The 25,542-nt window shown below is 41.5% G+C and overlaps 3 protein-coding genes across 8 annotated transcripts in view; 1 reads left to right on the forward strand and 2 right to left on the reverse strand.

Annotated features, from left to right (window-relative positions):
* Positions 1-2,076, forward strand: part of obscna (obscurin, cytoskeletal calmodulin and titin-interacting RhoGEF a) — a 48,403-nt gene extending 46,327 nt beyond the window's left edge. The window contains exons 74-76 of the mRNA XM_030050473.1: positions 199-295; positions 841-990; positions 1,275-2,076. Coding sequence (XP_029906333.1) covers positions 199-295; positions 841-990; positions 1,275-1,455 — 428 coding nt within the window. The 3' untranslated portion in view covers positions 1,456-2,076. The remainder of the gene's footprint in view (positions 1-198; positions 296-840; positions 991-1,274) is intronic.
* On the reverse strand, positions 2,075-10,442 carry guk1b (guanylate kinase 1b). 6 transcript variants are annotated; one of them, XM_030050492.1, is made up of 9 exons: positions 10,292-10,442; positions 8,707-8,822; positions 8,416-8,457; positions 6,876-7,001; positions 5,420-5,516; positions 3,999-4,137; positions 3,608-3,692; positions 3,148-3,233; positions 2,080-2,896 (listed from the first exon to the last, which is right to left on the reverse strand). In XM_030050492.1, exons 2-9 carry the CDS (start codon positions 8,816-8,818, stop codon positions 2,864-2,866), a joined length of 720 nt encoding a protein of 239 aa, XP_029906352.1. In that variant the 5' UTR covers positions 8,819-8,822; positions 10,292-10,442; the 3' UTR covers positions 2,080-2,863. The 6 variants fall into 6 exon arrangements, with proteins under 6 accessions (XP_029906356.1, XP_029906352.1, XP_029906351.1 ...); XM_030050491.1 differs by having other exon boundaries at positions 3,148-3,229; positions 3,604-3,692; XM_030050495.1 differs by lacking the exon at positions 6,876-7,001.
* A 910-nt stretch (positions 10,443-11,352) lies between these two features.
* The window catches only part of rnf220b (ring finger protein 220b), a 29,228-nt gene continuing 15,038 nt past the window's right edge, over positions 11,353-25,542 (reverse strand). The window contains exons 2-15 of the mRNA XM_030050483.1: positions 22,374-22,500; positions 21,292-21,334; positions 21,102-21,194; positions 20,174-20,216; positions 19,803-19,892; positions 17,381-17,424; positions 16,924-17,011; positions 16,350-16,446; positions 15,747-15,806; positions 15,344-15,402; positions 15,049-15,139; positions 12,973-13,081; positions 12,188-12,262; positions 11,353-12,097 (exon numbers count right to left, since the gene is read on the reverse strand). Coding sequence (XP_029906343.1) covers positions 12,026-12,097; positions 12,188-12,262; positions 12,973-13,081; positions 15,049-15,139; positions 15,344-15,402; positions 15,747-15,806; positions 16,350-16,446; positions 16,924-17,011; positions 17,381-17,424; positions 19,803-19,892; positions 20,174-20,216; positions 21,102-21,194; positions 21,292-21,334; positions 22,374-22,500 — 1,091 coding nt within the window. The 3' untranslated portion in view covers positions 11,353-12,025. The remainder of the gene's footprint in view (positions 12,098-12,187; positions 12,263-12,972; positions 13,082-15,048; positions 15,140-15,343; positions 15,403-15,746; positions 15,807-16,349; positions 16,447-16,923; positions 17,012-17,380; positions 17,425-19,802; positions 19,893-20,173; positions 20,217-21,101; positions 21,195-21,291; positions 21,335-22,373; positions 22,501-25,542) is intronic.

Genomic DNA, 25,542 nt, shown 5'->3' on the forward strand with positions numbered 1-25,542 from the left:
GCTCAGTTGATCCTAGCTACCATAGCCTAACAAACACTTAAGTCCATTTTATTATCGTTTTTCTTACCCATTTCTTACTGATTTTCTTATTAAAGTTAATTTAGCATGTGAGTGAATATTAATTTCCAGCAATAGCACTACATTTTAATTTATGAAAAATGTCCTCGATCTGCTTTTTTTTTTTTTTTTTTTTGTCAGTTTACATAGTTCTTCCCAAAGCTCCAGAAATCCTGGAGGGACAGGGCGTTGGGCCCGAGACGGACATCTGGGCTGTGGGAGTTCTGGCTTTCATCATGTAAGTTTAGAGATGTAGGGTGATTTGTGGATTATACTAAACTTTATTAATGCTTATGGTGAAACATTATACTGGAAAAAACATAGTTTCAAAATGACATATCCATGATTTTGGCCAAGGTGATGCCTATTCTTTCAAAACAGTCAGCACAAAATCAGAGCAGATATTTAAAAGGACATCGAAATGACTCTACAGAGGGAGTCTTTGATTATTTAGAGAGAGTGAATGACACATTTGTTGTGATTTTTTTCTGGGTTTCATTAGAGATGCACATGAAAACACATCATATTGTTTCTTCCAGAGCAGTTTTTTGCTGCTCCTCCTACAAATTTTCAGCAGTCGGCATGAGTTTTGGTACATAGCAAATCTGGACCAAGCTGGAAAAAAAGTATTATTGAGATTTTTGATATGCGATACCGTTTCCCCAAAAAAACTGCCTTTAAAAAGAATCGAAGGGAGGATCATTTTACGAAACCTGCTATAACTCATGAGTGCATTAAGATATCAATCTGAAATTTGATATGTTTGTTTTTATTGTCATCCAGGTTGAGTGCCGACAGCCCTTTCCACGCAGACCTCAGCTGGGAGCGAGACCGAAACATCAAGAAAGGAAAGATCCAGTTTGGACACTGTTACCCTGGTCTGTCAGAGGGAGCCATAAACTTCATGAAGAGCAGTCTGAACAACAAAGCCTGGTGAGCGTCTCTCTGTATATGTACTCTGCCCAGCCGAAATATTAACTAAACATTTGCAAACAATTCAAGCTCCCCTTCCTTTATTCAACTCTAGCCTTATTGGACAAACCATTGCGTTAAAGGTTTTTAGGTCTTTCAGTCCTACTGTTCAGGCTAAATGCAGGACCAAGAAAGCATAGGGTTTGTGCACTACTGCTCTGTTTTAGCTATGTAGCACATGATTGAAGTGTGCGCTCATTCCATTTAGTGTGTGAGCCGTGTTTTGATAACGTCTGTTTTTCCAGGGGGAGACCCACCGCAGCCGAGTGTCTCCAGAACCCTTGGGTGCGTGGCCATGGCACTCTGTCCAAACACAAAGACTCCATGGTGTGTTTCTCCACAGACAAGCTCAAAGCTTACCTCAAGGAGAGGAAGATCAAACGAGACCAGGTCCGCACCAAACTCCAGGGGCCTTTCTTCCAGTGACACAAACTAGAACACGACGTGTGATTTGCTCTCCCAAAACCATTTTGGCATTGAAGCCGTGAGGTTTATTTGTTTCTGTGTGGCTGTCCTCTGCCTAGCTAGAGCAGGGCTAGATACTGTAGTTAAAAATTATTATATTATCCTCTGATTGTGAAAATGTGATGCGTCTTAATAACTGTTCAAAGTGTACATATACATTTGGTTGTATATGTCCAAGTGTGCGGGATTTTCTTGCTTTGGTTTTTATGGAAACATATCAGGGAAAAGATTTAATCCATGCAATGCGTGCGTACTGATGCATGAGTTGTAAAGTCTTGATGCTGTGATGTAAGAAACTGGTTTATTTTGCTGCTTTGCAACAGTGCAGTGATATTACAAAGTGGCAAATGTTTGCAAGCTCCTCCTATAGATATGAACCACATATTTTTGGGTGATTTACTTTTCATGGATTTACATCTTCTGTCATATGGTTGTAATGTATAAATGAAAAAAAAAATTGATTTGAAGAAAAATTATTTATTCTAGATTTCCAGGTTTTATGCTGCATAATGTCATTGGGTCTCCAACCCAATCAAAGGGCTTATTGAATAAAAGATCAATTAAACAGAACAAAAGTGGCCAGCCTTTGTCCCCATAGCATTTATTCAGCCTCATTTGCATACAAACACACAAACATACATGCAAATCCTGTAGGTGCAACGAGCACATGGGTGTGATCTCACATGCACAGATTTCCCGCATGTGTGGATAATTTGCAGCATGTGAGCTTGAGTCTCCCCTCGTCAAATACATATCATAATCATCTGCAAATATTTTTTCAGGTAGTATAACATCCAACATTACACTCGGCTATGTGTGAATTAACTGCTACTATGTCAGAAATGAATAACAGGACAAATGAGCAAAAGTGTGATAAAAGTGTCACAGGTAATGCAGTTTTATGAGCTTTATGCATCATGCATGACAGCTGATGTCAACATGTGCTCACAGTGCACACAGCTCGACTGTGTAACACAGACCTTTTGATTATAAAGACGTAATATAACATTGATTGTTTTGGCAGTGGTTCCTGGTGTTTCTCTCCGTGGCAGCTGAGCCAGGAGGTTTTCAGTCCTAGATATTGACCATTTGATTGTACTACATCTATCATGTGCCTTCATTTTCTCTGTCAAAGAAAATAAGCCTAAGATTCCCAGACCCTCTGTTCCATCTCAGCAGCGTATGTTTGAATATGTGATTGTACTGACCAAAACCTCTGACCATATTACTGAGAGGATAAGAAAAGATTTTTTGTGTATTGCTGTGTATTCATATTCTGTGAAGATGGAGTCATTCAGGCCAGAGTCAAAGGCGTTGGTTCTCCTGGAAGGGACCTAGCAAGAGAATCAGCTGTGCTGCCGTTCACCTCTTATGACTTGGCCTCCTGGACTTTTGTGATTTCCTGTTAAAACACACATGAGGAATAAGAATGAATGTAATGCAATAGAATAAGCTTAAATTTGTGGAGCAGTGATATTAAAAGTAACCAGCAGCCAGGAGTGGGAGGGTCTATATGACTTTGGGCAGGTAGTACATTTAACTAACTAACTAACTAACTAATAAATAAATAAGAATTAGAATACAAGAGTGATCATCAGTTCCAGGGTTATGTTATGTTATGGCTATACTGTGTTGTTTTATGGTTTTGCTCACCTCATTAAGGACATCTTTCAGCTCCTGGTAGGCCTTTTCTAAATCATCATTGATGATAACAACATCAAACACTCCCGGCTCACTACCTACAGGAGAGGATGGAGTCAGTATGGTTACCTTTAATCTGACATAACAAACTTAAAGGAATACTCCAAAATGACCCTTTTTTTTGTATTTCAAATCCACATGATACCCAGTGTAAATAAGGCAGCTTTGGAGTTGCTGTGAGATTTATTTTTTCACTTCAGTTGAGCCAGGCTAATGACTCCTATAGACGTCAAGCCTTTATGCTAAGCTAACACAAAATACTACACGTAGTAACTGAACCACTGGACGTACAGAGGTGAAAATGGTATTAACCATCTTGTCTCAGGCTAGTTAAAGAGGGAAAAAGGGTCTGCCCAAAATGTCGGAGTATTCCTTTGAGTAGATACCTTAGCAGACCTGCAGGGAAACTTACTGAGCTCCATGTCAATGCGGGCCGCCTCCAGCCGTTTCTGTAGACTTTCTTCCGTCTCTGTCTGCCTGTCCCTCAGACGTTTTTCCTGGGCAAGGCAACACAACAACGTTTTATTTTTCACAGGATCAATCCTAGGTATCAAATTCCAAATTCAGCGGCATGTCAAAGACGTTTTGTTCAGATAACGATAATACTAAACATGTATCCACATGTTCCATAGTTCATATTGCAATCATGATATAACCACAACAAATACTCACAATGATGTATTGTCACAATATGACACTTACCCTTCTTTGCACAAGCTAAACTACTTAATTGGTAACGCTTGGGGAAAAAAAAACACTTAAAGGGAAATGATGAAATACATTGGGTGAGTTTAGACTTTTACCAGGATCTCCATGGACGGGGGCTGAATAGAGATGTAGATGGGGTTCAGGTCAGTCTTTTTAATATTCTTCACACCCTGGATGTCCACATCTAGGATGCAGATGAGGTTCTTGGCCAGCACATCTTCTACTGCAGACTTGCTGAATAGAGAATACATGCATGGTTACAACATAAACTTATGTCAAACCAACAACCAAACAAAAAGATCCCAGCATTTTAAATAGCGTGGACTGTACGTGTGTGCAGGGATGGGGTTAAAAAAAGGACCGAGCAGGCACTGAGTGTGTAATCAAGTAACTCTGTGCTCCTCACATGCAGCAGTTAAGGTAAGAGGATAGCAACATTGATCCAAGCTGCTCAGCATCCACTGACTCCTGCTGCAGTGAGTGTGTTATCTTCAGAATAAGAGGAAGAGATTAAATGTGACACAGGGGCTGCTGAGCTGCAGCGTTGCTCTTTTTAACCTGCTGGAGGTTAAGGCTCCATCTGTCAGCAGACCATTACACAGCCTCCTGATCCTGGTGGCCTGAAGCCCAGCCTTAGAGTGCTTTGTTATGCAAGAGGGCAACAGGTTCATTTTTTACTGGAAAAACTACTGGGGCTGAGCCAATGTGGGTAATAGTTTGTACTTAAGCTGGGGATCAATGCCAATATTGAGTATCTTTAAATTTATCCATTATTGTGCCAAAATTTGTGCAAAGATTCAGCCTGTTCCCCCTGGATTTTACGCTTGACAGAGTAGAAAAGCCTTGAAATTACATTATGGCAATCACCATCAAAGCTGCCCATTGAAGCCAAATGAAATGAAACAAATGAAATTGGCTTTGGTGCTCTGGCGGCTCTGAGAGGCAGAGTGACCCACATCACCAGTTCAGTGGCAGAGAAACTGAGGTGTACATTACTGCCTAAAAATGCTCAAACGTATAAATAAAATTGGAAAAATATTCATTGCAGGTCAGACTAACAGACACTTTTATATGTAGCTGTGCTTGTGGAGGAACGTCTTTCAACATCTGGAGAGAGAACTGGCGAAAAACTGGCGGTTTTCAGCCCAACATACTGGTGTCACCTGTTGAGTGTCATTACTGCAAGTTGAATTATCATCACTTGAGTCTGATTTACTTTGTTGTTCCTTCAGTCACATCAGCCACCAAGAAAAAAACACACAATAATTTGAAACTTGGTTCAGTTCATTTTGCCAAATTAAAGCACAGCTATTCAGCTCCAATATTCATTACATCTGTAAAAGAGGATCAATGACGGCATATCAGTGTTACAGACCTGCTGTTTTTCCAATGAGGTCCTCGATTGTAGGTAAACATGACACTTTGATAGTGCACACTGACACAAATAGTGCACAGACAACAGCACACATACACTTATATTCACACATCACTTTTTCAAAACAGATTTGTGTTTTACCTTGTTCCATACATGTTGCCAGAAAACTCTGCGTTTTCAATGAACTCTCCTTGGTCGATGCCCTCCTGCATAGCCTCTCTGGTTGTGAAGTGGTAGTCTGAAACATGCAACATCCATTAATGAATCTACTTCCTCCTTGAAAATGTGCACAATGGGGGAAAAACAATTTGAGGGGGAGGGGGGCGATGCAAATCAAATGGAGCGCTCACCACAATTTAATGAAGGATGAAGGATGACCCATTTTACACCACAATGTGCAACATCAAGGTGAACACAGACAAAATGAAGGCAAATCCAGGCACAAAGGCTAATCTTAGTGAGTATGTAGTATTGGCTGGATGCTGTTTTTTAGTCATCAGCCAGTGTATTGACATGCAGCTGATGTAAACAGATAAAGGTTCAGGCATGTGCATGCAGAGATGACACCTACTTTACATGCCATCACTGTAACTCTACCAGAGCATGATGTGTTGTCCACACCAGATCCACAGGCCTACTCCTTAGCATCATCAAAAACCAATGAAAATCTAAAACAGTAGAGTTTTTTTTTTACAAGCAAACAAGTTACTAGCACTACCACTAAGACCACATCCTAATGAGCACTGTGATAGCACACAATCATTAGCATGACAACATCAAAGAGTCTGCACGGCCTGAAGTAAGGATCTGCAGAGAAAAGCGAGCGGTCTCGCTGGGTAGGGACAGCCTCTGCTGTAAACAAGTAGATTTAAGCCTGAAAACAATGCAAAGTTGATAAAAAAAAAAAAAAAACACTTTAATAAAACAACTTAGAAAACTATTTGAGTGGAGAAATTGTGAAAATAGAAATAAATAAATCAAATAAATAACCAGCCATAATCCAGAAAGATCCACTGATCTGTTACACATATATGGTGTGTGATTGTTTACAGAAAGAACATTTATACAGTGTCCCATATTTTCAGTAACTAAAACATGAACAGCTGTGATTTTAAGATTGTCAGGTGACATACATTCAGTAGGTTAACCAAATACACATGGGGGATGTAACCCTGTTTCTCAGAGAGCTACTCTCTGCAGCGAAGCCAAGATCAAACCAGAGTGGAGGATCAACACGCTGAGCTGACGTCACTATGGGCAGAGTCAAATTATTTTCCTGTGATGCTAATGGTTGGTTGCAAATCATCAATGCATTAACAGCCACAGTGGGGAATGCGGCAGCAGAAATACTTTTACGGAAACAAAGACCTCATGGGAGTGGAAACGGGAATCGCTAACTGAGGCATCACAGGGGGCTATTTTCAAAAGCTTTTTACTCCAAAGTGTAGACTGTCTGATCTGAATTCCTATGATCATTGATTTGTTTGTTGTTTTGCCATATGCCTGGATTCTTTATATGAGAAAATGTGCCAGGATGATGAAAGTAACCCCCGTCCCTCTGCTTTAAAACTGTGATCAGCAATCACACTGAGGTCACCTTTATCTGTGGTTTCTGATTCGATAGGACACGAAAATGAGGTTGACATATCTATCTCTTCAGAGGATAAGACGTCTGCTACGGGCAGTAACGTAGCCCCCAGAAGCATGGGGAGCTTGTTCAGCCCTATGGAGAAAACAAAAAAGGCACAGAGAAAGGTTGATCCCTCTATATTAAAGGAGCTCTACAGGGGACAGAACCATTTGTGCAGTTCACTTGGGAGTAAGAAGTGTTGTGGGCTTCAGTGTTGACTGGGGAGGCAGGGGAGGTACGTGTGAATGTGAAAGGATTTCTGGGCAATAATCAAGGTAAGAAACAGAGGCTGCTAACAGGAATTACCTGGTTATGACAGTGTGACAAGAAATTCCCACAAATTATTGTGGGGGTTGTTGTTATTAACACAACAGAAGTTCAAATGGCTGCATTTCCTTCAAAACTCAACATATCAACATGCAGCTGGGCAACTATCATAGAATAAAATGGCCTATAATTTCAAGTGCAATGGCTACAGTCTCATGATTTGAGTATTTTGTGCAGCAGACATTTTGTGGATTTTCTGAAAAGGATAATAACTTGGTCATTTGTGGACCAATCCTTTTCACAAACTACAGAAAGCAGTGCTGTACCAAAATTAATATACTCATTAAACTCTGTTTCATTCTGACTGTGGTTCATGTGATAGGGCTGAACACGTAATCAAAATATTATCAAAACTGCAATATGGCCAAGTGCGATATCCAAATCACAGGAGCTGCAATTTATAATGCAGGTAAACTGTGTGAAACAAATAATTTTAAATGCATTATTATTATTTCACAATAATTGCATTTTCCAGATATAAGAAAATATCTGTTTGATACACACCCAGCAAAAATCATTTTAATTTTTTTTTTTCAGTGACAATGAATACTATGATGCAGACATTATCATTTGCAATAAAATTGTGGTTCATATCCCAAATGCGATATCTTTCCAAATAATTACAATCAAATTTTTTAACACCTCATTCAGCCATGGTTCATAAGAAGATTTTTAAAGGTTTTAAATCACAATTTTATGTTGGATTTTGTGCTCTACAAGTACAAATAATCAGCATGTCCAGAAACATAGCTAGACCAAATTTCACATCTCTGTGAAGATGTGGCATGAAGGAACATTGAATGTTGAGGCATTATTATAGCGCCCCCTATGGCCCAATAAGAGCCGTCCTTTGTGTCACTTTTGTCTCACTGGTGATAACTTCATTAGGAATCCCTAGACACGTAATGTCAGGACAGCACTAACCTAAATGTTGGTTATTAAAGTAATGTTTGACACTAACAGAGACACAGATTTCCCATATGTATAAAATACACTCTTCATTTCAGGTCGACAGATTCAAATCAAGTTCAAGTTCAAGGCTGCTGCAGGCCAAATCACACATATCCTCAAGTATGCTGATTCTACCCCAGACTGAAGGGACTAAAAACTTGAACTACCAACATGTAACACTTTGATTGCATTTCAGTCAGATGGCAAAAATGAGACAATTGTACTGTACCTTTGCCATCTTCTTCTCCTGGTCGAGGGTTTCTTGTTGTGTCTGCAAGAGAAAAAAAAAAATCAGTAACTTCAACCCATCCATGGATAAAGTGATAAATTCTAACTAATATCCAGTGGTTGATGGTGAAGTTGAACCATGCAAATGAGCACATGAGGGGATGAGGTATTATGACACAAAGTGGCCTCAGACTCAAGCTGAGAGTGTGTGACTGCAGGTGATTGCTGCCCTACTTCCTCTCCCGGCAGGATGTTTCACGGAAGCCAAAAGCCGGCTGGCGCACAAACATACGTGACACACTGAATCCAAAGACGCCCTCATGGTCCTGCAGCAGCCTCTTCATCAGGGTGCTCTTCCCTGCTCCCGAGGGGCCGCTCAGCACTACAGGCCTGGGTTTTGACATTTCTATAAGATAGAGAGAGAGAGAGAGACAGAACCAGACAGACAGACAGACAGACAGACAGAAACATGCTCAGGTCTGTGCCACAAGCAGATTAAAATCAGATCCTTGGTGCCAGTTAAATCCAGCCTTAGAGGTGCGGCAGCCACTTTTAGAATAGGGTACATGGTGCTGCAGAGTGAATTGCTTGATTATTGTGTAATTTCAACACAATAGTGTGAAAATGACCTCCTTTGGCCACTTGGTAAAGACAAAAACACCAGTTATCCAATATTATGCAACAGTAGAATCAGTCTGTCCATGCAAGCTCCAAACTGCTCCTGCATGGCTGAATTCTAAATAAGTCACCTCAAAAGCGAGCATCAAGGGAACTCGGTCTGACCCCGGTGCTGGCACACTCACCAGCTCGCCTGTTAACAGGTCTAAGGATCCAGCGCTAATGCTAATCCTTTGATCCAGGGTATTAGCCACTCCTGACCACTACACTGGCCGGAGGGAACAAAGGGTTAAATGCAGACTTACAGCCACCAGTGGCCACTAACAATTGATATTTTACAACTTCTACTCCCTTGTTTCCTAAATTACGACATGAAAAAGCCGTCCATTGCCCTAATTGCTGACTGAGCCGTGGTGCTGGGCTGGTGAGACAGCCAGAGCCACTGAGATTGCTTTTAGAAAATGCGTGTTAATGAAGTCGTGGCGGGTCAGTCAGGAGGATTAATTGGATCTGGGCCAGGTGGCACAGGACAGGTGACCCAGCTACCTGTGATAAGAGAGGATTGATGTTTCTGGCACACCGTTGAGTCAATTAAATCAGAATCTCCCATTAGCACAATTGCTTTGTAATCAGGACTCTAATGCATGCACTTGAAAAAAGCATCACACCAGGCTCTGAACATCTTTATCTTATTCATGCCACAGATTTCACCTGTACATTTAGATTAGACCAGCGACAGAAATCAGTGACATCCCATTTGGTCCCTTGTGCTCAAGAAGTTTTGCACTGCATTATTAAACTGTCTGTTTGTAGTTAAGATGTCAAATGACTAGGCTCCTGTCACAGTTTTGCTACCTTTTGTAACATGCTATCTCCACTTTAAGCTTTGTACAGTATTTTTACAGACAGTGTATAGCACATAAGTTTAATCACTGCTCTTGGTTCAGTAAACCACCAGCACATACTCATAGAAATTCACTCAAAGTGCAAATATCATGAACCTTTCTTGACCTCTTTTGTTTCAAAGTACAAGCCTTTAAGTGTTTTTATTTTAGTTAACTCACTTCCAGAAAGAAGTAACTGCATCTCCTCTGTGTTTTTTATACTTTGTAATCTATGAGGTTTTTTTTTTTTTTTTTTTTTTTTTTAATTGAATTCCTTTTTTGGCATCATGCAAATAAGTGCATTTCCTAAACTAATAGTGAACAGCTATCATTATATTTCTAGCATCAGCAAAAGAAGTCAAAAATTCCCCTTACCTTTCCTCGCAGTGCCTTTATTTGTGGTCTGGGTGTCTCACAGTGATTGAATAGCTGATTAGTCTTTGGCCAGGCTTCTTAATGGACTGTGTATAGTGACAGCGTGCTAGAAGTATGTGTGCGTATGTGTGTTTGTGTGTGTGTGTGTGTGACTCAGACCGACACCGAAGCAGCTCAGTGTCAGTCTGAATTACCTCCGCCTCCCATCAGCTCAGTGGCCAATCCCACGAGTGCATGCTGGCTTGTTTTTATCCGCAGCATCCGCACAGGTAGCATCTTGAGCAGGTCACGAAGAGCTGGGGCTTTACATGAACAGTTTTCATGTCATGGCAGCTGTGGCTTGGTGGAGCCCACTCCCCGTCTCTGTCTCTCTTTTTTAAATTGTGATGAAACACCAGAAACCCTTTGATATAACTAATTCCTAGAAAGTCCACACTGGAAAGTCCAGTGGATCTCGGCTGCTTGAGAGAAGAGCAATCAGCCAAGTTTCTGTTCTGTTACGTTCTGTGATAGCATAAACCTAAAAACACCAGTTTGTACATAAAGTAGCTCCGGGGAATGTCTAGGAAAAGTCATGGAAAGACATTTTCCTTGCTAAGATATTGTTAATTACACCATTCAAAACATGTTGTGTAAATGAGGAAATAGAGGTTATTCAACTGTTAAATCATCATCATGCATGAACCTGACATCATAAATGGTGGCTGGTCATGCAGCTGCCTGCAATGAATTTTCAACTGCATTACGTTTTTGTCATGTTTTCACTCTCTCTGCGTCTTTGAGTTGCAAGAGCCAAAGTGGTCCACTGTCCTGAGATGGTAAAAGCTCAGAATAGCAGGGTTTAGCGTCTCCAGGCTGAGATGGGCTCGGCTGGGATAATCCCACACCGACCCATTTCTTACAGGATGTATACACTATACATTCACCATGGCGAGGTTGTGTGTGGACAGGCCTGATCAACACACTGACCTTTGAGCCTGGGAGTTAAGAAAAACCAAGGTCGACATGTTTGCCCCCACCCTTATCGAGTTCTTTGAAAAGATTCTGTGAAACGTCAACTCTTTAGACACAAATTTTATTGTAGTAACATTGATAAAATTAGATTTAATGATCCTATACAAAGAAAACACATCATTGACAAAGACAAAATGAACCTGAATTCTCGTGGAACTATACTGTTATGTTTCCAATCTACTGGAGCTAAACAAATAATAAATGGTCTAAGCAAAGACAAAACTCTGTACAGTAAATACAGTCGGATTGTTCAACTAGTCCACATCATATACACACAACATTCCAAACATACAGAAAACTATGTACATGTGCTTAGCGTGTGATTTAACTATTTGTTATCTTCCTCATAAAACAGACAAAGGATTACAAAAATTGATATTGTCCCAAAGCATTTTCCATATTTTTTTTTTTCATCAGTGCCTGAGCTCTTAGTATGTTTTAGATACTTCTTCCAATCTGGCTGAAGTCGCAGCAGGAACATGAATACCGCATAGGGCTCTTAAGGAAGGTCAAAGGTCATGTGGGGAGGTCACGCTTGCTGTGAGTTCGTCCAGCTGTCAGGGGTCAGAGGATTGAGGATTACACTGAGAGACAGGTGGGATCAGGAAGGTGCGAGGAGGACGAGGGTGGGATTCTATGACAGGCCAGCTGCCCTCATGTCCACCCCTGATAGGCTCAACCACCAGAAGCCCCGCCCCTTCACCACTGTGAGTGGCTGTGTCACAGGTAGACCCGCCTCAGGTCTCCAGGTGAGGTGATGGTGTTGCACTGAGGACACAGCTTCTTTGCTCCCTGAAAGAAAGAAAACACAAAACTGAAATAACCTGTACTGGGAAGGACATTGTCTACGTGTTACCCTGTTGTACATCACTGATGGTTTACCAGCGTCCGAAGCCAACACTCCTCACAGTGGACATGCCAGCACTGGATGGACGTGAGGGGGGTTGTATATGTGTCCTACAGAGAGAGTGAGAGAGAGAGAATGTGTGTGAGAGAGAGAGGTGAATACCCTTTACCTGTAGTTCAAAAAACCGCCACTAGATGGGGGCATGAACCAACATTAAAAGCAGTTAAGGATGCTCCCTTCAAAAGCATATAACACACAACATCAGGCAAAGAGCTAGCAGAAACGTTCAGTGTTTATTGTGCAAATAGTGGGCATTGATGTTTTATTTTCAAATTTGTCATGAAGAAAGAAAGAAAGAAAGAAAGAAAGAAAGAAAGAAAGAAAAAGAAAAAGAAAGAATGAGAACCTGTCATTTGTTAATAAGTTTTGTTGGTTTGTCTTTGCACTGGCCAACATGTGACAAATTGGAGCGGCACTCAGCTAGGCGTATAGAGGAAGATATTCACTTATTCCAGCTGAAATATTGTTGTCTACCAACAAATGCTGTTGAGCAGTAATGCTGTGTTTGCGTGTGTTAAAGAAAAAAGAAAAGTTGGTGAGCAATAAAGTGCCACAGTGCCAGGAGTAGCTCTAATGACAAGGAGCTGTTGTAATGCTATAATAAAAGTTTTAAGATACACAAATATAGGAACATGCTGATATCACAGAAAATAACAGGTATCTCAATGCAGCCTAAAAGATCACAATGAGCTCATGATGCTCTGTTTGCCCTGGTTCTGTCCCTGGTCTGCTGGTTTGATTTGTCCACCTTGATACTCACCATGCAGATGAGGCATTTAAATCTGTCCCCTTTAGACAGCTGTTTCTCCAAATCCCGTATCCGTGCTTTAAGTGCATCCAGAGTTGTCAGCGTGGAATCCTCTGAGAGTCTGCACACACACACACACACACACACACACACACACACACACACACACACACACAATCACACACACACGGACAGACGGGAGGGAAGATAGGAGGGCGCATATGAGTTAGGCAGACACTGGAGAGTCATTTATAAATCGAAGACAGATTAAATTATTCGCTGGCCAACATGGACACTGAGCGTGAAATTTAGCAGCAATCACATTGCCTGCATTCGCTGTCTCATTTATCATAGGCAGAGGAGGGGAGGGAGGGGTGGGGGTGCAGGTGTCAGGGTCCTCACATACACACGCACACACACACACACACACACACACACACACACACACACACACACACACAGTCGCAGGATAGCCTATACACGCAAACATAGCCAACTGTACGGCAAGACAGACGGGATACAAGGCATTAACAGTGATGAAATGTGTGTACAGTGCACGCGTCGCCTCCTATCACCTTGATTGATGATATCATCACATTGATATAGTATTGTACTCTGCACTGCCTGGCAGCCGGGGCAGGTACAGCCCATACTGCTGTGATACACACAAACTATACAAGACGTCAGCTGGGAAGCCAAAACACACATTACAGCTCCGGGACTCAGCTCTGATTGGTTGATTTACAGTCGCATCGCAAGTTATTTAAAAGGTAGGTCATGTGATAGTAAACATTAAAATGGGCTCTATGGTTGTCAATTAGCAGTTAAGATGGATGTTATGGGATATTGGGCAAGCGTCAGAGAAAAGCTTGATGTGATTGCACTCTCTCTAAATCTGTTTTGTTTTATGTCTACTGCCACTCTTTCATGCACATTTCACACGCAGTTTGTGTTGTTTGCACACAACTGTATGACATGCACACGCACATGACAGTTAATATTTCAATTTCAAGTGATGTCAGTTTCATTTTAGCACTTCATTTTATTGAATCCGCCTTATTTACCTCTAAACATGCCAGCTGTCATTCGTTTTAACATGGCTGGCCGACAAATCGATCCATTACACTTCATAAAAAGTGACACTCAACTATCAACAAAATTATTATTGTTATAGAGATCAAAAGATCAAGCTTAAATAAATCAGTGTAAGCAAGTAAATTCATTTTTTTAAATGTGTGCACATGCTATTAACTTGTAGACGTGTCACTGCGTTTGTTTACACAAATTACAAATAATATGTCTTTGTAATATGTATTTTGTGCATTCAGTTACAACAAAGGCATGATATCTACTTCGAAAGTGACAGGATACCATTTAGTGCACTAAATGTAGTAAACTGTGGCCTCGAAATGCTTTTTTTTCTCTTGCAGCCACTCCCAGTCTGTGCAGAAAGCACATATTAAAGCTCTACTTTGTGTTACACAGAAGCTGCTGACTGGAAACAACGCAAATTGCATAAATGTTTCAGCAAAGGAAGCAAACTCGACAGGGAATCCACTGAGGCTCAGTCCAAGGTAATTATCACAATTATTAGTTACACTGATACTAATACAACCAACTCTAATGGCAAAAGTCAAGAAAAATCTGCTCCAGTTTGTGTACGGTTGATTTTAAATTAATTCATAAACCTGATTTGGGATGTGGGCCTTCCAAGTTAAGTGAGCACATTCAAGATTTAACAGCTTCTTCTCCTTCTGCTTCTCATGTGATGTGAAGGCAGGCAAACATATCATGTAGCTACTGTCCAAAAAGTACAATCAATTAAAAAAAAAGATTTATTGAATAGGTTCATTCTTGCTTTTTTGTTTTTTTTTTAAAATGCAATTGTATGTTATCACCACTTTCTAAAAGCAACACAATCATTTTTGAACAGGCTTTCATTCATGCCTACAAGGCTCACTGTTGTTCTAAAATCACCATAAATCACAACCTGTTTGTCGTATTTTTTTTTATCTTCAACAATGTGCCAAATGCGCTTTCATTGTGTACTGTGAGAGTCCAGAGAAGTCACTCATTCTAGACACTTACGTCTCTATCTCAGTGTTTTTACAGGTTTTGGGTAGACCGGCTCCGCTGCCATCTGCTTTGCCGCTCTCTGCACTGCTGGTGGATGGACTCCCTGAATTAACATACATACAAACAAATACAGAAATACATCAATTATTGTGGAAAACTTAATATAATAGAGGGATTTTACTTTGGCAACTTTTACAATAGCAATGCCGCTTAGGAGTATTTACTCGGAGACCTGATGTCATGTATTTCCCAACAGTCACTCCTTCTTGTTAGGTGGTGAAACTCACTCAGTGTTTGTTTGACTCACCCTCATTTGGCCATTTGGGAAATTCAAGGTTTACTCTGGAGTCAGGCAGCATACTGCTACTGCAAAACATAAGAAAACACACATTTAAAAGTGACAGAAGGAGCAAATGGGAAGAAAAATCATGCAGTCTTATCTGATTCTGTATAGAGCGTGAATGGAAAAGAACCTCATGTTCGGTTTTGTTCTATATTTTATTGTTTGATATTATTGTTAAAAATGTGGATGAATGCTTTTACTGTATATAGAGTTAAATTCCACAGTGTAAACATCAGTCGTTTACTACATATTGTGTATTGGGAGTGGTAAATTTGTCACCATATATTGTACTGTTTTTTTTTTTTTTTTTCTTTTGGCCTTATCCAAGTGAAAAAAGAAAACATAAAAAAGAAAATGGGATGCATACTTCAGTGTTGTCTCCTTGGAGCTTTCTCCTGAGCAAGGGATTACATCTGTCTCCGTGTATCTGAGAGCAACGCTTAGGAAACGTACAGCAGCACAGACATAACAGCAAGTGACTCATTCACTGTAGAAGAAAAAAAAAATCTCCATCTTCACAAGTCATTTAGCCTCTAATTCAGTCTTAAAATCTTGAGTGAGGGCAGATCAGCCCACGAGGATCAATAAAACGACACTTGATTCAAGTCCCTGGAACAAGTGGATAAGCACTGGAAATAAGTGGAATTATCTCATCTCACTGGCAGATTTTTGCACTTGTTTTAAGAGAAAATTTTAAGACTGAATATGAGACTAAATGCCTGTTAAGATGGAGAATTTTTCTAGTGTTAATATAGTTTGCAGAAAATGCAGAAACAGGAGATTGTGATTCACTCGGTAAAGACGATGGTACGAGGGAAACTTTTCAGGGGAACAGAAACTTATTCAACTCGCTGGGTTCTAACAGTGAATAGAGAAGCAGCAACAAAAAGAGAATGGGTTTTCTTGTGATTCACAGTTTGGGAGGTTAATTCTGGTTTCGCTCTGTATTTGCGGTGTTGCTAAAGGATACTGTGCTCTCCCGTACTCCAGAGTGTCATCTCCATCCACGTCCAGGTCTGCATCGCTGTCCCGACACTCCTTAGATGTCGTGCTCACCAACACCGCGCCTGGTGAAACGTTTTCACATCTTAGGCATCCAAACAGCTTCACATGTTGCTTTGTAGTAACTGATACTGTGATGATAAGTATTTAGCGGTGAGGCTGGACAAGCCGGAAACATGGGCTGTTCTTACGTCAGCGCTCATGATCGGGTAAATTTTGGATTCATGAAATGTTGCGCCACGCGACCTCTTTTCCCTCTGTGCCTCTTTCTGTCACTCTCTGTGTCTAACAAGTTTGCAGGTCATGGCTTTCTTCTTGGCTAAAGCAAAGCGTTACTTTTAACCTAACCTTCGAGGCATCCTGCTGCGGTGTAATCCGGACTGAAAAGTTCAGTGATTTTTCAACTGCCACTCAGTCACATTATACACCCTCCACTGAACAAGATCATACACATGGGTACCTCCACGGCTCACACACACATACACACAGGCACAACTGCACACACGCACACACACCACAACGCAGCTCCAATTTATGCTTACCTTTGAACCCCCCTAGGATAGACGTCATCTGTATCCTTCTCTTCTCATTCCACTCGTCCTCCAATGGCACCAGGTCTGCAGAACTCTCCTGATATACAGACAGACAGAGACACACACACACACGCATACACACACAAATGCTTTTACCATCTCGGTGAATATGTCCATATGTCTTCCATAGCCTTTGGCTACATATCCAGTACTGTTTTCATAGCTGTGAACCAATGCCAGTGGTGTTTTCACATGGATACACACAGAGCTGACAGTGATCCTGATGTAAAGTGAACAAAAGCAGTGGGCAGTGTCGGGGGTTCGGACCACCACTGCTCTCTTAAGCAAATGTTTCTCAATAAGAAAGGAACAGCTACATCATGTTCATCTCAGATTACAATAAAAACACCAGGGAGTAAAAAAAAAATATCTATCTCTCATTTTCTCGCTAAAAAGTAGAACATACCTGTCCCTCGTCTGGTTTCCTCCTCTTCAGCTTGCCAATCCTGACTGGGGACAGACAGAGAGCGAACGGGTCAAGAAAAGCACGCACATCCAATATGGTAAGATAATGGAGATGTAATTACTTTAAATGAGATCTGAGCGGCATTATGCAGTCATATAAAGTGGAAAAAACCTGTATTGCAGTAGATGGCACACAGTTATTTATTGTTGAGTATTCAGCACTAAACTCACACACAACACTACACAGAGGTGTTGCAGTGTCGCTTTTTTTTTTTTTTCATGCCTGATATGATTCTCCCCAATTGCATCAGGAACTAGGATGATTTGGTGACTGAAACATTTTTGGTATGTGCACTGTTTTTTTGGTGACGTTGCCTTTCTGTATCTACTGGCCTCTTTTTTTTTTTAATCAGGGTGTAAATTCGTGTTTGCATATTTTGTCTATGATTTTGAACACAATTCATTCATAACACATAACCTGAAATTTAACCAGAGTTTGGGTAAATTTCATGGATTTTACTACTTATGTGTGGACCAGTCCTTGTTTGTTTTTTGTATGTACGAGATACATGAGACAGTCACATTCATACACAGATCCTGGAACACAGCTCATCACACAAGCAGGAGGGACAGGTAGACGTGGCTTGCAGCTCGCTATGTGCCACAAGTTCAGTTTTCTGAAAATGTTCCCATATCCTCCACAGATTTCCCCCACTTGTCACTCCACCCTCCTCCACCCGCTCTCCTCCCATAGACTGTAATATAAAAGTTAACACAGCAGAACAACCAACTGCACCTCCTCTCCCACTGTGCCCTGACTGACTGCAGATTGCATAAGGGGACATTAAGTTTTAGGACCCTCTAATTCCCGCTGGATGACAGCGGGCCCGCGGGGACGGACAGGGAGCCGGTGGCCGTGACCCGAGCTCTGCCATCCCCGGGAACATAATGAGGGTTAAAGAGACGGTCATAGATGAGGAGGAGCTCATCAAGCAGACACAGGAAGGAGAGAGAGAGAAAGGTTGATTAACCAACAGAGGGAACCCCCCCCTCTCTTCCTTCTTTCTCCTCCCTGACGAGTATTTAGAAGCTCATTATGCTGTCCTGTTATAAGGCCCAATAAAGGCTAACAGACCTCGACAGCGCTGGCAGTTTGAAGAGTCAGCTAAGAGCCGGGGCAGCTAGACAGTAATGATAACAGTAGTAAGACGTCTACAGTGTCAGCCATACCCTCAAGTGTGCTGTGTAGGTCTCCTGCTATTATTCATCCATTCACTCACTGTCTATACCCGCTCATTCCTATTCAGTGTCATGGAAGATTGGAATGCCATAATGTTACCCTTAAAATGGTCAAATGAACAATATAGTATAACAATATAGAAGACATTAAAATCCCAACGAAATGACATTTTGAGAGCCTCTTGCCCCTTAATTTGATCTATATCCTGTTGAAAAAGGTCGTAGGGGCGGGGCTTAACCTGGAGAGGGATCTCTCAAAAGTTAAAACCAACAAGTGATCAGTGTGCCACCAGCTTTAGGGGGAGAAAGGCGGCTTTATTTGCTGGTTTTGTTCGGTTGAAAATTTTTTTTTGTTCACGCCTGGTGGTTCAGCACGAAGTCATCATTGAAAATACACTCCAGGATGCAGAAGTAATGGGGTTATGATATTAAAAACAAAACAAAACAAAACAAAAAAAAAAAACAATAAATAAATAAATAAATAAAATTCAGTCCATTTTTTGGCATTTGTTGTGAAACTGTTAATATTTCAGAACAAAAAACTGCAAGTTGAAAAAGTCATTTTTCATGTCACTGTGACTTGAAAGAGTTAGGTGAAAAAAGAAAAGAGAGAAAGAAAGAAAGAAAGAAAGAAAGAAAGAAAGAAAGAAAGAAAGAAAGAAAGAAAGAAAACAAAATCCCTTAACCCTACATATCTATTTTTTCAAGGAAAAAAAATGTTAAATTAAGTGTCACCTGTAAGACACTTTGTCAACAAAGCACTGAAGCTCCTTACTGTCTGCTGTCTCCTACATACACCATGATTTTAATTTGGTGTTGCTTTTTCTGAATGGGGTACTGAGTACATTTGGGCAATTATTATCAAACTCATTAAGAGAAATTATTTCAGTATTATTATTCTGCCAATATATGCAGTATCATGTTAAATAATCAAGTGATGCTTTACACACTGAACTGCATGGTAATGTCAAGCATGTGATAAAACTTCATGTGTGTTTCATAGACTCAAAGCAGTGATAAAAAATGGCAGGAAAAGCGAACATGCCCCCTTTCCCTTTCCCTCCTAAAATGTGGGCCTACACGTACACACGTTTCAAAACAGGATCTGACCACTGACTCATCTCCTGAGGGACAGTTTCATAAAATGAGTGTGGGAATGAGAAGTGCCGCTCGGTGTGTCTTACCAGCTTGTGTGCAGTCTAGGTGGGCTCCTGCGCTGTGGGGGCGTAATGGGGCGGATTTGACGTAGCACCTGCACCAGCAGAGGTCATCGACTGTTAACATATCAAGAAGGTCAAAGTTGAGAGGTTAATAGCTCCTCTGCTCGTGTGGGCGCTAGGTCAGTGGAGGTGGTGTGGGAAAGGGGGGGGGAATCTCAACGACGGGGAGGGGATTGGACGAAACACACGACTGTTTGCGTCAGAAAGGACACAATTTGTTTTGTTCACTTGATATGGTTAAAAACTGCAGGTGGAAAAGTCTCAAACGGAGACAAAAGAGACAAACTGAGACAAAAGCACTGAACATTTAGCACAGCCTGCATGCATCAACATACCATTTAGTCTTGTGTGTCTGTTGGCCCTCACACGGAGAAATGTCTGTGGAAAATATTACAACAGGGTTAAAGACCAGACCGCAGCAGGATATTAACATATTGCATTCCTTAATTTAGGAATTTCTAGCTTAATTCATGCTGTTGATCTGGTTCATTCAGTTTTAATAAGGCAACATTAAAAGCAGAAAGCATTTCCATACAGTATATGTAATATTTTAAATGAAGTTTTCCCAATAACAGAAATCAACAGGGCTTCCAAAATTGGACAGATTTACAATTTGGGTTGCAATTCAGGTAAAATGTCAGTTTTATTCAACTTGCAGTTCAGCAAATGAGGTGTTGCTGAGGCACTGAAGTTACATCTTCAGGAAATCCAGGGTCAATATGCAAATCTTTGTTCAAACAGTATTTACATCATGGATTTTTTCCATTTCAAAAAAAAAAAACAAAAAAAAAAAAACATGCCCACATGTAACTTGTGTACACTAACATGTATAATAATTTAATTAACCTCTTCAACTCTGCCCCTCCCTTCGCTCACAGAGTTGGTCATTGTATGGCCCAGCTTTGTTCAAACCCACAGAGCTTTTTTTTTAATTCTAGAGGAGATCCCAAGGTTTCCTGTGATACCAAACATGTCTTGCTGAGTTACAGGGAAATGTGTATAAACTGATGTACAAAACATCTAGATATTTTCTGTTTGATGTAATGGTGCAGCAATAAAACAATTACATCTTGGCTTTGAATATTTCCCTCAATATGAGTGTGATGCAGCTTCAGTGAAGCGTTGCAGCCAGAAGATAGACAATATGTATGTGATGTAATTGTACAATATGGAAAAAAAAAACTTAACTTAAACTTTGAAGCTGCTTTGAATCAGAATTAAATGGGTTAAGATTCAGATGGATTTGATTGTTCTTCCTCTTACCTGGTATCGGTCGGAGTGGGCGTCCTCAGCCGGCCGAGGGGGCGAGGTGGGCGAGCACCCTTCACGTTTTATGTGCAGAGAGAGAGAAAGGGACTACAGGCAAAAAGCAGAGAGAAAAGAGAGTTTAAAGGTAAGGCTAATAGTAAGGACGTTGACCTGGAGCTCACATAAATGTCACTGCTCTGTTTACCTTGGGCGTCCCAATGAGATGGTCACGCTGCACTGGAGTGGCACTATTGAGAAAAAAAAGTCACGCCAAAACTGGCTTTAATTAAGCCGGACACATTTTATCCTCAAACACACATATGCACAAATCACACTACAGTACTTCCTCCCAAATAAGCTCTCCCTTTATCATGTGTATATTTGTATTGTCTGTGTGTATCCTCATTTCACTCTCATGTCTACCACAAAGATACTGTACACACACACACTCGCAAAGACACACACACACACACACAGACATACACTCAGCGCCCCCGTGGGCCAAGTTCAATTTGAAACCATTACTGTCCACGGAGCGGTCGTTAAGCAGATTTGGAGTGTAATGTCTTTATTGGAGGAATCATTCTTCTGGTCTAAGCAGCAGGTAATGTGTGTGTGGGCGCGTGTGTCTGTGTGCATTTCTGGGTCCTTGTCTTTGTGTTTGTGCGTGTGTGTTTGTGTGTGTGTGTGTGTGCAAAGCTCAAAGCGGCCATTAGCGGGACATTATTCGCCCGCCGTATGATTTGTCGCCTCAAGGCCAGAGGCTCTCATATGAAATATGTAGGGAACAATGAGGCAGCTTGTAAACATCGCACTCAGGTGACAGAGAAGACGGGAGATACCACGAGGCGAGGATATTGGGGGTGGGGGGGGGGGGGGGGGGGGGGGGCAGGTTGTCCCTCCAGCTATAGTATCTGTCAACATTAATTATCACCAACACACCTGAAAGCTAGAAAAAGAGGCAAAATCGAAAATCTGCTATGCAAATAAAGAGAACAGCAGGAGTAAAAAAATAAATAAATAAATCAAAGGAGGAAGAGAGGAGAAATGGTGCTGTGAAAGGTGAAAAAAAGAGAAAACAGAGACTGAATGAAGGATGTGATCCTGCAGAGGGTAAAGCATGGCGCCGACACCGCCGGGGTTACAGGACTGACTATTTGCGAGGTGCTGCGGATGAGAGCGTATGTAAACTCGAGACGAGGGAGGCACAGATAGAGGAGATTTACTGGATTACAGAGCGACTGGAGTGAAATCAGACGACGCTGCTGTGTTGTCAGAGTGCAGTACCTGATCTGGAGCTGGGAGAGCTTGGCTAACTCCTGCTCCATGTGCTCCTGGAGCTCCCCGGGTCGCAGCACGGCCTGGCAGACGGGACACACCGGGGCCTGGGAGTCGTAGAGACCCTTCACCTTGCCTGGACAGAGGGGGGCCGGGGAGTGGGAGAGGGTGGGATGAGGTTAGACACACACACACACACACACACACACACACACAAATCATTGGGAAGAGTTAAAAGAGTGTATGTGCACTACACAGGATACTAGAGTACACTGGTATGATAGTGTGTTGCCCTGGCTACCTGTTCATTTCAGAATTGATTTTCAGATTCTACTCATAACTGTTTTTTTTCCCCCAAACTCCTGACTACATTTTTGCTCTTTTATCCTGAGGTCTGCTCCTAGATGTAGCTCAAGAGGCGATCGCTGATTCAAAACCCCTAAACTGTAAAATTCAAGTCTTTTACAGCTTTTAAAAAGCTCTTACAGGCATATTTTTTAAAATATATTTTTAAGATTGTCTTTTCTGTGAACTCTTTATTTATTAACTATTTATTATTAATTATTTATTTTCATCAGTTTCAATTGTTTTCTTTTAAACATTTCTCATTAAATTTTTGTTGCATCTTTCTTTATTTGTTTAACTGTTGCTATTATTCTTATTTTTATTTATTATTAAATGCTATATAAATGAAGTTCATTCTTACTATTGTGTGTTTGTTTCCACATAAACTTTTTTTTTGGTTTTTGCAAAGCCTGCCTTTTACTTGATTACCCAAGCAGTGTACTAATACTGCTGGGCCCATTTAGAAAAGCTTTTGTTGTTGTTGTTGTTGTTGTTGTTGTCTGCCTATTAATTTTTTGTTACTCTATGCCAAGAACAATTATCACTGAGGAATAAATAATTGTTTGTCTCTGACAAACACTAAATATAGAAGATCAGTTTGCATGCCTTCATGAATTTCCTGGGGGGGAAATAAGATATGAGAAAATATTCATATTTATCAGAAATAGAAAAAAGATCATTTGACAGGCTCAAAAAAGTCTACAACTATTAGTCAGCTCAGGATTTCTTTAGTCAAGTCACAGTCTTCCGTGTGTGTGTGTGTGTGTGTGTGTGTGTGTGTGAGTGTGTGCAGCAGACCTATCTGTACTATTGACAGACAGTGGGAGAGAGAGTAAAATAAGGTTAGAAACACACACAGACACACTGCTATGGCCCCCTGCTGTCAGTGTGTTGACATCATAGGCTGTCAATAGGAACATTACCCAGGAGGGCCGCTCGGCCCATTGGGTCCCACTGATGGATTACTGCCATAAGCAGCCAGCTGGGAGCCACAGGAGCTCTACTATATCAAGATTTTACCTAGTAGATGAGGTGATTTACTCCTGAAAGCCATCAATCACATGGAGAGAGCTAGTAGGCAAGATGCACCTAATTTCCCATCTCTGCACAGTCAAGGAAAAACAAATGACAGGTCTGGCTATCAGAATTTAGCATTTTTTAATATGTAACATTATAAATAGCTTAGTATTTGTGACAGTTTGTGACCCTACACTGGTCCGGGGAGCAAATAGTGGACTGAACTTCCTTGAGGACCTTATTATCTGAACACCGGACTAACACTTCAGCCCAGCTCCACTCCAAATGACCGGTGACATGACAAGCTCGATGCCGATGTCTGTCGGCAAGTGCCGTCCCCTGACATCAGTTGAGCTATGAGCCCCCATAATGAGGAACCAAATAGGACAAAATGGCCTCTAAATAAAACATGGGGGTGGAAAATAGAAAGCGGAATCGGGTGTCCTTGGGAGAGTGACAGCTCGCCTCATTTCCACCCCTCCTCCTGCCTTTTTTGCATCCCCTCGCGGAAGCCTAAATGAGTTTTCCCGACACGCATCGAACGTTCCCGGGCTTTCTGCGCTCCGCCGCCCGGAACACGCAGGCGTCAGTAAACAATGAAATCTCTGGGCTGAAATTGAATTTATAACCGCATTACCTGCACAGATAACGTCTCTGAGTGGCGCCGCGATAAGAGCAATGGGATTTGATTTTCAGGTGTTTTATTGGTCCACTTTTTGGATAAGCCCCCTCCTCCTGCAGCCCACAAACCCACCCCTCCCTCACAACTCTGGTCCTCACAAACATCCAATCTAATAGTGTGCAAGGGTGTGTGTTTGTATGCGTACATAAGAGTCAGTGTGTGTGTGTGTGTGTGTGTGCGTGTGTTTGCATGCTTGCATGCTTGCGCTGAGGCCTGACTCAGTGCTTGTGCTGTGCTCTCTTAAGTGACAGTTGTTGGTTCATGACCACGTATTACACCCCCACCCCGCCCACATAAACCCTGTCAGTATCAGTCAGCCTCAGCCCCTCTCCAGCCTGGGGGGTCTCAGACACACAACAGGGGGCTGTAAAACTTGCCCGGGGCTTGTTAACCGTTCCCTCACTACGGCAACTGGCTGGGATGGATTGGCCCTCTTTGGCCGGGCTGGGCTCTGCCTTTGACTTGCCCATCTCCTAATGGATTCACTCTCTCGGTGTCTCTGATTGTTTCCTTTCTCTATCTTTGTGTCTCGCCAGTTCAAGACCTCCTTTCCTGGCTGTCTCGCCTTTGTCCAGCTGTCATTCGCTCTCCTCCCCTACTGATGCCTCTTGGGAGAAAGCTGCGACTGTAGTTAAAACTTACATTTGAAGCAGAATGTGCGGATCACAATAGGATAACACGTTCATTTTATCTGTATTCTATGGCCACCTAAAAAGTGACTTTTTTCTTATTTTCATAATCAATTTACAATGTTGCCTGACCCTAAATTTAATCTATCTTGAAAGTAAATCAGTTTTTGTACAGCTTTTGTTGTCAGGAAGGAATCAAACTGATGAGCTTAAGACAACATGCCTGAGCACAATTTCTATCTTATCTCCCAATAGATTTGAAGAGTGTGCAGCCTTGGGGTGACTAACCCATCAAAACACTGCAATAGGTCTCTATGCTATCACCACTATCAAGAGCATCATGAGATAGTAAAGTTCATGTCTTGAAATGAAGCAAGATATCTCAGTCCTTCTTTCCCCCTTGTATGATTGATGATCAAAGCCAGTTTCTGTTTTTCCACATCAAGATGTGTACAGCGACTAGCCAGGGTTCAACACTCACCAGAGAAACAGAGAGATCAGAATC

Source organism: Myripristis murdjan, chromosome 4 (genome assembly GCF_902150065.1).
Source record: "Myripristis murdjan chromosome 4, fMyrMur1.1, whole genome shotgun sequence".
Taxonomy (NCBI): Eukaryota; Metazoa; Chordata; class Actinopteri; order Holocentriformes; family Holocentridae; genus Myripristis; species Myripristis murdjan.

Coding starts and splice junctions, on each gene's coding strand:
- guk1b (XM_030050492.1), bottom strand. CDS start 8,818: ATGTCAAAACCCAGGCCTGTAGTGCTGAGCGGCCCCTCGGGAGCAGGG. Junction 4,138..5,419: donor GGCAACATGTATGGAACAAG/GTAAAACACAAA, acceptor TTCTCTATTCAG/CAAGTCTGCAGTAGAAGATG. Junction 3,234..3,607: donor CCGCATTGACATGGAGCTCA/GTAAGTTTCCCT, acceptor CCTCTCCTGTAG/GTAGTGAGCCGGGAGTGTTT.